General features: G+C 41.3%; 1 protein-coding gene across 1 annotated transcript; it reads left to right on the plus strand.

Moving 5' to 3' along the window:
* The first annotated feature begins 70 nt into the window (after positions 1–70).
* LOC128638510 (zinc finger protein OZF) lies at positions 71–5,443 on the plus strand. Its single transcript, XM_053690509.1, has 3 exons — positions 71–123; positions 1,399–1,604; positions 3,128–5,443. The coding sequence occupies exon 3, from the start codon at positions 3,289–3,291 to the stop codon at positions 4,630–4,632; it is 1,344 nt and encodes a 447-aa protein (XP_053546484.1). The 5' UTR covers positions 71–123; positions 1,399–1,604; positions 3,128–3,288; the 3' UTR covers positions 4,633–5,443.
* Positions 5,444–15,394: the final 9,951 nt, after the last annotated feature.

Here is a 15,394-nt window from a genome sequence, read left to right on the forward strand (position 1 = left end):
ATCCAATCAAATGCAGCCGTCGCACTACATCTGTTGTGATTGGCTGCTGCTCGCTAATGCATGGTAAACTGGGAGATTTAGCAGTTCTTTTTCCTGTTCCGGCTCTGGATTTTTAGATTTCAGGTCTGTAACTATAATACTTGAGTTTACATTTGTATTGTGTATGTTTATAAAATAAGATGCAAAAGCTAAAATGAGACTTTATTTAACTTGACAGTGTTTGTGTTCATTTTTTTTAGACGGTGGTAAATGTATTAAATTTACTCAGGGTGTCCATGCTGTTCACCAATTTGAAATGAACATCCTCTTTACTTTTTTTTTTCTCATTCAAGTGGATAGTGAACGCATTTGAAAAATTCTGTATAAGGAAAGAAAATATTTTCTAAATGGAATTTCAGATGATCTGTTAATCATTAAGAAATGTTATCTACAAGTGAGAGCTGAAATGATAGTGATGCAGCAAAAAGGTCCAAATAAACATATTTATTGAAAGGGAAATGGAAGTCAAAATAGATTTTCTTGATTCAGATCCAGCATGCAGTTAAAAAAAGATTCTAATTTACTTTTATTGTCAAATGTACTTTGTTTCCACCCTTGTGTGAAAGAGCATATCTAGATAAGCTCACTAGAGTACACATGTATTGGGAATTATATGACAGTAATGTTTGCAATAATGTTTAACATTACTACAAACATTGTTTCACTGCTACCATGCAGTGTTCTAGGAGCCAGACATTTTGAGAATACTCCTTGAGCTTTGTCGGATTTCCTCTCAAATTATTTCAATAGGAACTGCATTTAATCAGGTGGAATTTATTTATATGTGAGTGTTGTCTGTGTGTTTTTTTTTGCATGTGAGCACTGTGTTTGTCAGTAAAATCTGGTAACAGAGAATGCTGCTGTGTGTTTACTGGCTTTTAAGAGGATAATATTGCAGCTTCCATTGTTATTCATTTCTACAAATCTAAAAAGTGCTCATGCTACTTAAAAAATGACACACAAACCTTACAAATACATAATTCCCACCGATTGTATTTCCTAATGGGCTAATTAGCGTAGTCTGCTTGTGCCTGAAGTCTGACAGAAACTGAGAATTTAGTTAAATCAAAGCATATTTTATGCTGCAGTGACCCTGCTATGTGATCACCTCTTTGCTCTGTAAAGCTATTGTCCCCACCGCACCACTTCCTTTGGTCCTGTGGTATGCTGGGTATTGTAATTCCCAGCAAAGCCTACTAAATGACATGTAGTGTACATACTTTGATTGTGGGCAAGTAAAACCAGCTGTGGGTGGAAGGAAGCATAGGTACCAAATCGACCAGGTTTTTTTTTTTAGCCTTGTCTTAAAGTGAAATTGAATGAAACAGCGTATTGACAGATCTGCCTCTTTTACTGCAGGATGTTGCAAACTATAAAAGACCCACACATTCTTACATATATCCCATTGCATGGGACAATCCACATCAAGACGTGAATATGACAACACATGGAGCAAACTATTTCATTTAGGTTGCATAAAATATCACTAACGGACTGATTCTCTTAAACATGGAAAAATGCTGATGACTCACGCCTCTGAGATCATATATCATCTGAACGGGCAGGTAAGTGAGAAAATGACTTACTGAACAAGCTACTTACATTTTTTACTATAGACAAGTACAAATAGCATGTTTTAATATATATTTAAGATATATGTTTAAGTGCAGTGGTGGATTATAGGTGGCTTTTTGACCAGATGTTATCTTGGGATGCCTTAATGCTGCTCTTTCAAGTTCTGTTGAGCAAAAATAAGTCAGTAAAGGGACAGTACTTGTCTCTTTGGTTTTCGGCCAGCAGAGGGTTGGCAGACACATTCCTTTTGCAGTAATTGAAGGTTCTTTTAGTGGCATGCTGGGATTTGTAGTTTCCAGCCATGCCTCCCAGAAAGGATCTAGCTCACTGATTTTCAAACCTGTCCACAAGCTTCCCCAACATGCCAGGTTTTCTGAATTACCTTGGATGAGAGCAGGTAAAATAACTATGTTTACTAATCAGCTGACTATTTCACCTGTGCTCCAGTTCAGATATCCTCAAAACACGGCCTGTTAGGGAGGCCTGAGGACAGGTTTAAAAACCAGTGATCTAGCTGCACCCGGCTAAATTATAGGTGCAGCTGCATCCTTTCTAGACGGTATGGTGCCAGTTGTGCCCTGGCGACCGGGTTTGTCGAGCCCTGTAATAGTCTATATTTATTAAAAACAACAAATATTACCTTTTTGATTACAGTATTGTACTATCTTTCTGATAGTATTACATATGCTAAATAATTAAAAATGATATAAAACTACTTTTAGGTTGCATGTATAAGCTATATCATGGCATGTACACTTGGTTCTATCCCGTCTCCAAACTGTCCTATTTTAAAGACGCAAATATTCTAAAAGCCAAACTATTGTAAATTCCTTAAAGGGACACTGAACCCAAATTTTTTCTTTCATGATTCAGATAGAGCATGCAATTTTAAGCAACTTTCTAAATTACTTCTATTATCATTTTTTTTCATTCTATTGGTATCTTTATTTGAAAAAGCAGTAATGTAAGATTACGAGCCGGCCCATTTTTGGTTCAGAACCCTGGATAGCGCTTGCTGATTGTTGGGTACATTTAGCCACCAATCAGCAAGCTGTAAACAGGCTGGCTCGTAAATTTTACATTCCTCCTTTTTCAAATAAAGATACCAAGAAAACAAAGAAAAATTGATAACAGGACTAAATTAGAAAGATGCTTAAAATTGCATGCTCCATCTGAATCATGAAAAAAAAATAGGTTTAGTATCTCTTTAAGGGGAATACAGTTTTAGAGTACACTATTCCTTTATCATAATTTAATGATAATTTTTGTAACAAACATTAAAAACAATGTAATAGCTTATCCTAGCTCAATATTGGCTTTACCTTTTAAATGGGTTTGTGGTTTTGGCTGGGTAGTAGAATATAACTGATGTTTCTAAATTGATCCATATCAATTATTGTTTGCTTTTACTAATAGCATTGTTATTTGACTGTAATATGTTGGTCATGAACATGAAACTAATTAAATTTTCATATACACTGCAAAGTGTTAAAAGCTATTTTCTTTTTAACAGATGGACCCATGAGAAGGAATTCCCTTGAATGAGAACAAATCCTGCTTATTTTACCAGACTACATAAAGGAAATTGCAATATTATCAAATGTCATTAGCAGTTTAACTATATTGGAAGATAATTATAATACCAAGTAAGAAATTCAAGACATTTGAGTATTTATGGAGAAGGAATCGAATTGTCATGAAGAACACAATCTTACAAAATCCCACAAGGAAGACTCAGAAATATGTAACATTATTCATGTTGAAAACATTCAAGACAACACCAAGACAAATAAAACTATAACAGTAAATGCGTATAAATGCAATGGTGGCAGAAATAGTAAGTCCGCTAGATTGAATAACTGCTTTAAAAGTCAGAAATTTTACATACACCCCATAGATATTGTTAAACATCAGGAAATTCTCAAAAAAGAAATGTTGGTTTCAATAGAAAGTAGAAACAGTTTAACAGATGAATGTGATCATTTAGCAGAAGAGAACATTCATATGGGAAAAAGGCAATTTGTATGTTTTGATTGTGGGAAAGGTTTTAGCCAAAATGCCAGTCTGATTCGACATCAGAGAGTGCATACAGGAGAAAAACCATTTTTATGTTCTGAATGTGGGAAATGCTTTAGCCGAGCATCCCTTCTAATTGAACATAAAAGAATTCACACAGGGGAAAAACCATTTGCTTGTTCTGATTGTGGAAAGTGTTTTAGCCAGCCATCCAGTCTTACAGCACATAAGCGGATTCACACAGGTGAAAAGCCGTTTGTGTGTTCTGATTGTGGGAAAAGTTTTACTCAAAAATCAAGTCTTGTTACACATCAAAAAATCCACACGGGCGAAAAACCCTTCAAATGTTCTGAATGTGGAAAATGTTTTACATTGAATTCAAATCTAGTGAAACACCTCATAACTCACAAAGGAGAAAAAACACTGATGTGTTCTGAGTGTGGTAAATGTTTCAGTTGCAACTTAGCGCTACTTACACACCAGAAAATTCACACAGGGGAGAAACCATTTGCATGTTCTGAATGTGAAAAAAGTTTTAGCCGAGCATTTCTTCTTGTTATCCATAAGAGAACTCACACAGGAGAAAAGCCATTTGTATGTTCAGAATGTGGGAAATGTTTTACGCAGAGTTCAAATCTTATTATACATAAAAGGACTCACACAGGAGAAAAGCAATTTGCGTGTGTAAACTGTGGCAAACGTTTCTCTCAGAATTCAGACCTCGTGACGCATCAGAGAATTCACACAGGAGAAAAACCATTTGCCTGTTCGGAGTGTGGGAAATGTTTTACCCAGAACTCATATCTTGTTACTCATAAGAGGATTCACACAGGAGAAAAACCATTTGCATGTTCAGAATGTGGCAAATGTTTTAGCAGCTCATCAAATCTTATTACACACCAAAAAATTCACACGGGTGAAAAACCATTTGTTTGTTCTAAATGTGGCAAATGTTTTATCAGTCAATCAAATCTTGTATCACATTACAGAATTCACACATAAAATTATTATTTTCAGTTATTTGTAGAGTGCCAACACTTTCCACAGCGTAAATAGCTTCTAAGGTTTCCACCGAGAATAAATCTTACAGATTTATAAGAGTATGCAGTTATTGAATAATAGGCATATACTGATCCCTTCTCTTGATTTTCAGTGTATTCACTTACTGTTCTACTGGTCCCAGTACTCTTCAGTTACTTTCCAGTAGAAATCCCAATTCTGACATTTTAATTTCAGGTAACTCCATTACCAATTGTCATGTTGTACTGGCACAGGTCATATGAGGCGAGATAGCCCATAAGGTTACGTTCAAATGGCATTTTTAGATTTATCTGTAAGTAAAAGGGTGGAAAACAATGTGTACTGTTTATTATCTGATGTGCTTTCCCACAAAATTTAACCTGTGTTTGGGCTATCATGTTTAGTGCACCATGGTATTTGGTAGTGGAATTCAATTTTTATAGCCAGGGCCAACAATTTCCACTACTTCTAGACTAGTTAGAAATTAGGCTTTTTTTGTGGTTGCTATATTGTATGAGATGTATAAGTAATTTTCCCCCTGACTTGCAAACATTAGCAACAACTTTTTACTCCTGCTTATAGTAAGTATTATGTCTCCTGAGAACTATACACTCAATCGCAGGACAGAGCTCTTCATTTACCTAGATGTTTTGTAGATCCTCTGAGATTTAGTTGTTAACAATGGCATGTTTGTAATTTTGTAATATATTCTTCATTACGTCAGTAATGGTTTTTAAGGTTTACCTTTAACAATATAAAATGAGCATATATTAAAGTTTAATTATGATTTTCATATTCTGATTTACTGAATTTGTACTTGTCTGTCACACGATTACTCAAGGCCACAATTTTTGCTGGTGCTTCCATGTCAGATACTCCAAAGTATTTGGTGTGAGACATTAGAGGGGTATACAGTTCTGCTCACTTTAAATAGTATGTGACACACTCCCACCATAGCAACTTTACCTAGAGTATCTACAGATGCTTTATAAGTTCTCTTACCTTAACCTGCTTGGGTTTTCACTGTGGCTGCTACTGATACCAGTTTCCTGACATTCATTATTGACCTTTGTGTGTAAATCACAGCCGGATGGCTTTACTTGCTAAACCTGACCTGTAAGAAATTTATAATCATTTGGGAAATTGGATAAAGCAAACATACACTGTACTTTATTGATGACATCAGACTTTCTGGTCCTTAGTCTTTTTATGGTAACATCATCCTAATACCAAGGATTGATTTCAGAAATACTGGGCCAACTTAATAAATGGATTATCTATCTTTTTAAACAAAAGTAGTAGACTATCCCTTTAACTGATATTTTAACTGTATATGTTATATAGTTTAATTAATCCTTCCTACAACCAGAATGACCATACACTTTACCTTGAGAATACAATTCCCACAGGATTTAGAAGTCAAATGCACCTTGTAATCTTTGTGAAGTAAGGAAAAAGGCAAAGGTAGTTCTCATACGGATAGCAGATATTCTCGAGACATTTAGTCGTCACATCAGCCAATTTCAAAACCCCATATACAATTGCATATTGATGCACGTTTCTCCCCCACTCCTGAGTTCCCAATGCTGCATGCAAATATCTCTTTGAGGGGAGACTTACAGTATGCCTTGGAGCTTAACGACCCATGAACTTTTCCAACTCTAAACTCACTTCAGCATCTCCTGATGACATCACAACCACTTGGAGGGGATACAAACACTGCAGGTTGTCAGCTGGCAGCCTGGATAGGATGGAAGAGGTTGTTAATTAATCAACAGATAAAAACACAAGGATACTCCATCTGATAAAACTTGAATGCTTTATTGATTCCATTAAAACAAGTACATCCAACACAGGATCAGCTCAGTAGATGAAGGTCGCTGCATGCCAGGAGGGCTGTCCAAATGGACAGCAAACCATCTATAAATCTTCGATACATTTATACATGTGCAGCAAATGGATTGCTATTTCCAAAGATGTGGATCTCTTCCCACCATCCCATGACAAGGTTAGCGTAGGATAGAGCAAAATTTGCTCCCATGGCTGTTCCACATCTCTGTAGATAAAATATTTCCCCAAACCTGAAAAAATTATGGGTCAACAGGAACTAATTCACCCAAACTATAGTTAGTCTTATTAGTTAGAAAATATTTTATGGCCTTTAGACCCACCTCATGTGGCATGGATGAATAAAGTGATACTAAATCCCCTGCCAGCCAACCATATCCCATTTCCAAAGAAGAGCATTGAATAAATGCTTGGTATCTTTAAGATGGCTATATAGTCTAGATACCAGTGGCTGTAGAATACTGTCCAACTACTGTGAGAAGGGCTCACACATAGAGCCAATACCTGATACTATTGGCCTACCCTTTAAGTTCACCAAAGATTTATGTACTTTGGGGTAGAGCATGAAAAATGGGTATGATTGGATGTTAAACTCACAAAAAATGAAACATAGCTCATGTGGAATCACTCATCCAATATTCTCCTAAATTGTTTCTGAAAAAGGTCTGGAGGGGTTGTTCATTAGAATGCTTTAATCGTCAGGGTTATTTAGTTTAACTAGTTAATACATTTTTATTTACAAATGCTTTCTTATCCCAGACAACAACACTCCCACCCTTGACAGCTGTTTTAATGACTAGTTCTGTATTATTTTTGAGATTATTTTACATTATTCATCCATCTTTAGGCCAAGACTTTATAGGGTGCTAAGACAGATCAATAAAATCCTTTCCAGAATATCACCTCTAGAATGTACAGGATAGAAAATAGAATATGGTTTAAAATCTTTGTTGAACATCAAGGGTAGACCAATAGTATCAGGTAGAATATATAGCCATTTTAAAGATACCAAGCATTTATTGCAGAAATTGGATGATCTTCCTTGGAAAATGAAATATGGTTGGCCGGCAGTGGATGTAGCAATAGTTAGAGCGGGAAGGTTAGAGTGCTATTTGGGGGGGGGGGGGGATCAGGGAGGTTGGAGGATTAGGGGGATTCTACACTGCATAAAAATAAATTTAGACTTCCGGTAGGCGGCTCACCAAGATGGCCACAACCTCACAAGGCTCTGTGACTGAAACCTGCTTTTGAGTGTAGTGTGGTAGAATCTTCAGCCATCCATACCTCCCTTGGCAATAACTGTGCCCGGGAATCCTTCAGGATCAGGACATTACAACTCCTGGCCTCCGAGAAGGCGCTGAAAAGTTAAAATTTGTCCTTGCACCTACGGATGTGCACACTCCGGAAAACAAGATGGCGCACATTGCTGAGGCCCTAATAGATGTCTTTATGCCAATATTGGATTCCCTAACAACAGCTATGGGGGAACTCCTCTGCGAAGTACGAAAGCTTAGCACACCTGAACATACCAATATAATTTCTGCATGTCTAATTACACCTCGGCAAACTCCACCAATTAATCTGAAAGAAGACACTCTGGATAGCGGCATTACAGAAGAGATGGAGGGGTCACACTACCCTAACTTTCTACTGCAACCAAGTAACCTGGTCACTTTGGAAGCGGGGATAATAAATTCCATAAATGTCTCCCATGCATTGACTTACCCCGGACTTGCTCCTATAGAAACGCGCCAGACCTCAGAATTCCTAACACTCTGTGGAAATGAGAGCGCCAGTGGCCCCACAATCTGTGCTCCAAGTCCGTTTCGACTCCCTGCCGTTAATTTGTCATTAAACCCAGCCAACATGGCTGACCGGTGTCCTAATCAGGTGGAAGGGAATGACACCGCAACTACTGAGCCTACTGATGCTCGCACTGCACTATATACACGGGGAGAAGACGGCAGCTTCGTGACTCACGCTGCACAGAGGAGCGGGCAAGCTACAGCTGTAAATGTCCCAACGCAGGAAACCACCTTACAGTCAGTCTTGAAGCCAGACTCGAATAGTGACGGCTGCCTTATCGTTGCACTGTTGTACCTAATACTCGCTGTGGGGCAGCCCCTCTCCCCTCCGCAAAAGAAAAGCTGCATCCTTCTGAGGCATGTATGTCATGCTCCATTCCGTGCTGGGGTCGGATGATCAGTTTATGGCTGCAGTCCTATGCACCAGCTGACTGTATAACGGGCTAGAAATATGAACTAAGGTCTTTGCCTAGCTTTTGAACAATTGGGGAATATCTAACACCTTTAACTATCTGGATACATTTGCTCTGCACTGGCCAATATGCAAATTTGTTAGTCAGAAGATGCCTTACCTTGTTTTGTTTTTTTTTTAACTTGACCATGTTATTTGTGTGTTTTTGTTACATATATGCCTGGTTCTAGTTGTTTTGCTGCTCTTATTCTTTTTACCTCCTAAGATAGTAGAGTAAACCTTTTGGGCAGTACAATTCATTAGCGACATAGTTTACTCATACCAGCTAGTCTAGATTTAACTGTAAAATATCCAACATCTATAAATTAATCCCAACCTGTAAGTGTGTCTGTGGGATGCTGTGTGTTGCTGTTGTATATATGGTTTATTTTAGTTTTATTATCCTATTTATGTTCCCTAATTGACAAAATACGAAACACTGTAATTACAGGCAGAGTTACCCAATCCAAATGTATCCCCGCAGATTATAGATTCCTCAATATCTATATGCAATTCTATAGAAAATGGTTATTTATTCTCAAAAAGTTTCATTACTCTGTTACACTCTTCCTATGGATAACCCATGACCGGTTTCTGCTGAATGGCTAGCCTGTGAATTTATTGTGCATTAACCGTCCTGCTGACAGACCAGGATCAGGACATTTCAGCTCCTGGCTACCAAGATGGAACATCTAATGCCTAGGTTCAGATCTCTTAACCATTCTGAGACTCTAATACATCCATAACAAAATAGTCTTTTGCTGCTTAGATTCATGATTATATTTCCTGGTATGCCGTAATTGTTTCTTTGTGCCTAAGGTTTGCGGTCAATATGTTTTCTATTTGTTTAGAGCCTCTTACATGTTTAGAATATTAAGCAGTCTCTGCCCACTATAATGCGTAACATTTCATTACACTAATGTATATAATGGTTGCAGAGGCGGGATTAGCACCTGACGCCTAAGTTTAACACCTATAGATAAATACCCTAAAACCCAATAGGCTGAAAACTAAACTGCCACTTAATCTTTATCTAGCTCTTCTTCTATGTTCTTATGTGCTAACAGTTTTTTTTTTGTTTTTTTTTTTTTTTTAAAAAACAAGAAACACCTAGAAGTAGCTACTGAAATAGATTACCACTATATGTAACGGCCCCCTCATCATAATAACATTATAGCACACTGTAGTATCCTGTAAAGCTTTTACTATTTTTTTTGTTTTATTTAGTCTTTGTTTAAAGAGGAAATTAGTCTTGGTAGGTTATTAAAGGGAGATAACTTGCATATACCAATCATACCTATGAAAGTTGTGTGCCCCCTTTTGATCTTTTTGCTACATTTCAAAGTTGACACTAGGCACTTGTGGGTTTATTCTCAATGTGGCAATATCTCCGTCATTGACAGTGGGACTTGTAAATTAATCCCCTGCTGCCCCATCACGGATCCAGGCACCTTTATACTGCAGGTTCTACTTTGCATGATTTCTGTACCTTTACAATTCACTATTCAATGAAATATTTAACACTGATTCATCCTTTTAATCCATGCATAGGGAAGAGTCTCAAGCAGAGATATCTCTAAAAGTCGTGCTTAATTTCTCATTCATTATACTTCTTCTAAAGGCCCCTATTACTTAAACATATGCCTTCCTACCTAAATTCCTGTATGAGTATTCTTTTACAACGACCTCCCGCACCGAAAATGCCAACCTAATCCAGACCCTACTTTGTAGGTCCTACTGACACTGATGCTATTTATCTCTCCCAAGGTGCTGACACATTGATGCAGGTTGATCAGTTTTAATAAATGTATATGTCCAGGTTTATTTTTGCGGGGGATACATATTCCAATAGGAGAGTGTACTAGTTCTCAGTTATATTTGTTTTTTTTTTTTTTTTTTGTTTGTTTTTTTTTTTTTTTTTTTTTTGTCGTTGTTTATAGATGTTTAGTTTTTTTTTTTTTTTAGTTTATAGATGTTTAGTTTGGTTGTGTTAGTTTACTTAAAACAAAATCCCAACATTGTGGTACAAATGTGTACTTCTATTAGAAAGTTCTCTGATCCATATAAGTCCTTTACAGATCTAAATACAACTGTGAACATTGTTTTCTACTACATCCAATGGATTATGTTACTATATCATGCTGCCTCATTAATCCTATGCTTCTTTATTGCACCCTGTGAGGTGTCTTGGATTTGTAATTTATCACTGTATCACTTGTTGGTCATAAATAAAATTTAAAAAAAAAAAAAAAAATAAATAAATTTAATTAAAAAAAAAAAAGCCTTTGTTATGGTATAACCCGGATATCAAGGGTTAATACCAGATGAAAGATGCCCTGAATACGGGATCAGCAACACACGAACCCAGTTAATTCCCCCAAACATGATACCAAGCTCCATCTTGAGGGTAAAACAGGATGTGTTTTATTGAGGGCTAAATGCCCAGTATTTATGCAGGTCTTCCACCTGGTTGACACTCCCTAGGAGACCAGATGGGGGGTTGGAAGAAGATAGTACATTAGATAGAGGGAAGACGCCCTTTTACAGGATACAATAGAATTGCATCACTAAACCAAATAAAAAATTAAACACAAGAAAACAGGGGAGTCCTTCTTGACACCTGGCAGTGGCAGTCTGATTAAACAATGTGAACACTTATCACTTAAACTTAATTACAGTAAACAATAGCTGATGTCAGGAAACCTGTTTTCAGAAAATAGTTTCTCAAAGCTGAACAAAGTTAACCCTTCCAGTACTGACAGAGGGGTCTGTCACATGGCTCCCTCCTGGTGGGACACTCCGGCAGACCCGGCTTAACCCTTTGGCGGGTCAACTTGGGGATGACCGGACTAGGAGGTGGTAGGAATGTCAGTTTGCCGGGACAATCCATCTGCATTCCCGTTTTGCTTACCGGGCCGGTAGCTAATGGTGAAGTTATAGGGTTGGAGGGCTAAACTCCACAGCAGCAATCTACCATTGTCTCCTGAGACGCGGTTAAGCCAGACTAAGGGATTGTGGTCCGTTATGAGAGAGAATTCCTGTCCGTATAAATAAGGGTTCAACTTCAGTGCCCAGACCAGGGCTAAACATTCCTTCTCTACTGCCGCATAACTTCTCGAGGTAACAACTTTCTGCTTAAGTATGCAACAGGGTGCTCTCCTCCATCCTCCCCGACTTGGCTCAGCACAGCCCCCAGTCCATACATGGAAGCATCTGTATGAATGAGAAAACGTTTGTTAGGGACTGGGGCAGCCAAGACAGGGGCATTCACAAGAGCCTGCTTCAGTGCCTGAAACGCGGCTTCACAAGCTGGAGACCACAGGACCTGTTTAGGAAGGTTCTTTTTAGTCAGGTCAGTCGGGCTTGGAGATAGTACTGTAGTCCGGGACAAAACGTCGGTAATAACCGGCCGTCCCCAGGAAGGCTAGCACTTGGGTCTTAGTGATAGGTTTGGGCCAGTTAGCCACAGCCTCTACCTTGGCTGGCTCCGGTCTCTGGCTCCCACACCCCACTCGGTGACCCAAGTACTGTACTTCAGCCATACCTAGATGGCACTTGTCTGGTTTCAAGGTCAGGCCAGCGGCCCGAATCTTGTCCAGAACCACCCTTACATGGGTTAGGTGTTCCTCCCAGGACTCACTGTAGACCGCAATGTCGTCCAGGTAGGCACAAGAAAATTCCTGGAAGCCATCGAGGAGTCTATCCACCATACGCTGGAAGGTAGCCGGAGCATTCTTCATCCCAAAGGGCATGACCTTAAACTGGTATAGGCCAAATGGGGTGACGAATGCCGACTTGGGGATAGCATCCTCGGCCAGGGGAATCTGCCAATAGCCCTTACACAGGTCTATGGTGGTCAGATAGCGTCCCCTAAATATGGTCTAGTAATTCGTCTACCCGGGGCATTGGGTAGGCGTCAGTGGTGGTCCTTTCGTTGAGCCGCCTGTAGTCCACACAGAACCGGGTGGTCCCATCTTTCTTAGGTACCAGGACTACAGGCGAAGCCCAAGGGCTATCGGAGTGCTCAATGACTCCCAGCCAAGCCATCTCCTGTATCTCCTTCCGCATTCCTTCTTGGACTGCTTCGGGGATACGGTAGGGGGGCTGTCGCAGGGGATTCTGTCCAGGGGTCTCTACCTTATGTACAGCTAGGGTAGTGTAGCTGGGCTCTTAGGAGAACGTCCCCTGCTTCTCCCAAGCTGTCTTGCCTGTACCTTCTCTGTAGGGCTTAACCGGTCCCCTAACTGCACAAGACTAGTGAGGTCAGTCTGGGGGTCCTTCTCTAGTAAGTCGGGCAGGGGTAAATTCTCTGGGTCATCTGCAGCAGGGGCACACACTGCAGCGACATCCTCTGGCCTCTCCTGATACTCCTTCAGCATGTTCACATGGAAGAATCGCTGGATCCTTTCATCTGCACAGCTGGCTATAATATAGGTAGTATCACACACCTGAGCTAACACCTTATACGGGCCCTGCCAAGATGCTTGCATCTTGTTGGTCCTCACAGGCTTGAGCACCAAAACTTTCTGTCCAACCTGGAAGACCCGCTGCCGGGCACCCCAATTGTACCACCTCTTCTGTCTCCCCTGGGCCACCTGGAGATTCTCCCTTACCATCAGGGACAATTTCTCCATGCGGTCCCGGAGTTCCAGGACATATGGTACTATGGGGATCCCCTCCTGCTCTGTCTCTCCCTCCCAGTGTCCTCTAATGAGATCCAGGGGTCCGCAGACCCTTCTCCCATAGAGTAACTCAAAGGGAGAGAACCCAGTAGATTCCTGGGGCACCTCTCTGTACGCAAATAGCAGATGAGGCAGGAATCACAGTCTCTGCACGTGTCAGTAAAGTTCCTCAGCATCTGCTTGAGGGTGCCATTAAAGCGCTCGCAGAGACCGTTAGTCTGTGGGTGATAAGGCGAACTGAGCAGCGGTTTAATGCCGCACACCTTCCACAGCTGCTGGGTGAGCACAGTGGTAAACTGGGTCCCCTGATCGGAGAGACTCTCCTTAGGGAACCCGACCCTAGTAAAAACCTTAACCAGGGCATCAGCTACTGTCTCTGCCTCTATATTAGACAGTGCTACTGCCTCTGGGTAATGAGTGGCATAGTCCACCACGGTGAGAATATACTTCTTACCTGATGGACTAGCTCTGGCCAGTGGACCCACAATGTCAATGGCTATGCGGGAAAAGGGTTCCCCAATGATAGGCATAGACATAAGCCTAGCTTTTGGGTGATACCCCCGCTTACCCACCCGTTGACAGGTGTCACAAGTACTATAATATACCCGCACATCTCGGTTAAAATTGGGCCAGAAGAAATTTTGGGTGATCCTATGAGCTGTGCGGCGGGACCCTAGATGTCCAGCTAATGGTACATCATGCCCAATCCGTAGAATCTCTTGCCAGTATTTTGCATGCACCACGAGCTGCCGATTCTGCGGAGGGGCAGTACTTTTCTGGGCAGGTTTAGGGATTCTATATAGCCTATCCCCCACCCACTCATAACGTTCCCCATCTACCCCCTCTTCTCCAGCATCTGCCCTAGCCCTGTACTTCTGAAGGGTCGGTTCTTCCCGGGTTTCCCTCCCGTATGTCTCTGGAGTATCCCAGCCTAAGGGAGCCTGATCTAGGGTACACGTTGGGGGAGAGAGTCTTACCTGGGTCTCAGCAGCAGGTGGGTCGGTCTCGGCGGCACGGGTCTGGGCATGGGTAGTCACAGGGTTAACATCAGCGGGACCCATCGGAGCGTAGGCAGAAACAAGGGGGGCCAAGTCATTTCCAAGGAGAAACTCAGCTAGTAAATCCTTCATGACCCCCACATTCACATGTCTAGCGCCCACTCCCCAATCCAAATGTACCCGGGCAACAGGTAGGTGGAACATAGCGCCCCCTGCTACCCTCACAGCCACAGTGTCTCCGGTGTGCTGGTTCTCGGACACCAAGTTCTTTTGGAGCAAGGTCATGGTAGCACCAGTATCTCGTAGACCACTGACCTCCTTCCCATTCACTTTAACCAGTTGCCGGTGCTGTTGTCGGTTATCCCGGTGGGCAGCTTGCATGGGATCTGCTTCATGTAGGATGCCCCAGCATTCTTCCTCCTCTACGCAGTGGGCAGCAGGCTGAGGGTTACGTGGGTTTCTGCCGGCGGGTCTCCTCCAGGACTGTGCTTGGTTCGCTGTGTTTAGGGGACACTCTGGTCTTTTGTGCCCTAGTTGCTTACATCCAAAGCACCGAATAGGTTGTGAGTAGTCCCGTGAGTTGAACCGGGGTGTCTGAGGATAGTTCGTGGCTGGAGGCGGTGTGGTAGAGCGGTGCGCCGGGGGTTGGTAACTGGTAGCTGCTGTGGTGACTGTGGGTCGGTACTCCACTCTGGCAGGGGGCTTAGTGGTAGCAGTGTCCAGTTTGCGGGCAGCCGTATACTCATCTGCCAGGCGAGCAGCTTCATGCAGGGTGGAGGGTTTACGGTCCCGAACCCACTCTCTAACTCCTGCTGATAACTTGTCAAAGCAATGTTCCAACAGGAATAGCTGCAGCACCTCTTCCCCAGATACGGCTTGGCACCCCGCCATCCAGTGAGCTGCTGTGCGGTGCACCTTATATGCCCACTTAACGTAGGAATCTCCAGCTAGTTTAACAGT

The sequence above is a fragment of the Bombina bombina genome, chromosome 8, assembly GCF_027579735.1.
Source record: "Bombina bombina isolate aBomBom1 chromosome 8, aBomBom1.pri, whole genome shotgun sequence".
NCBI lineage: Eukaryota > Metazoa > Chordata > Amphibia > Anura > Bombinatoridae > Bombina > Bombina bombina.

What these genes read in the sequence shown, in the direction of transcription:
- LOC128638510 (XM_053690509.1), top strand. Translation starts at nt 3,289, where the DNA reads ATGGAGAAGGAATCGAATTGTCATGAAGAACACAATCTTACAAAATCC.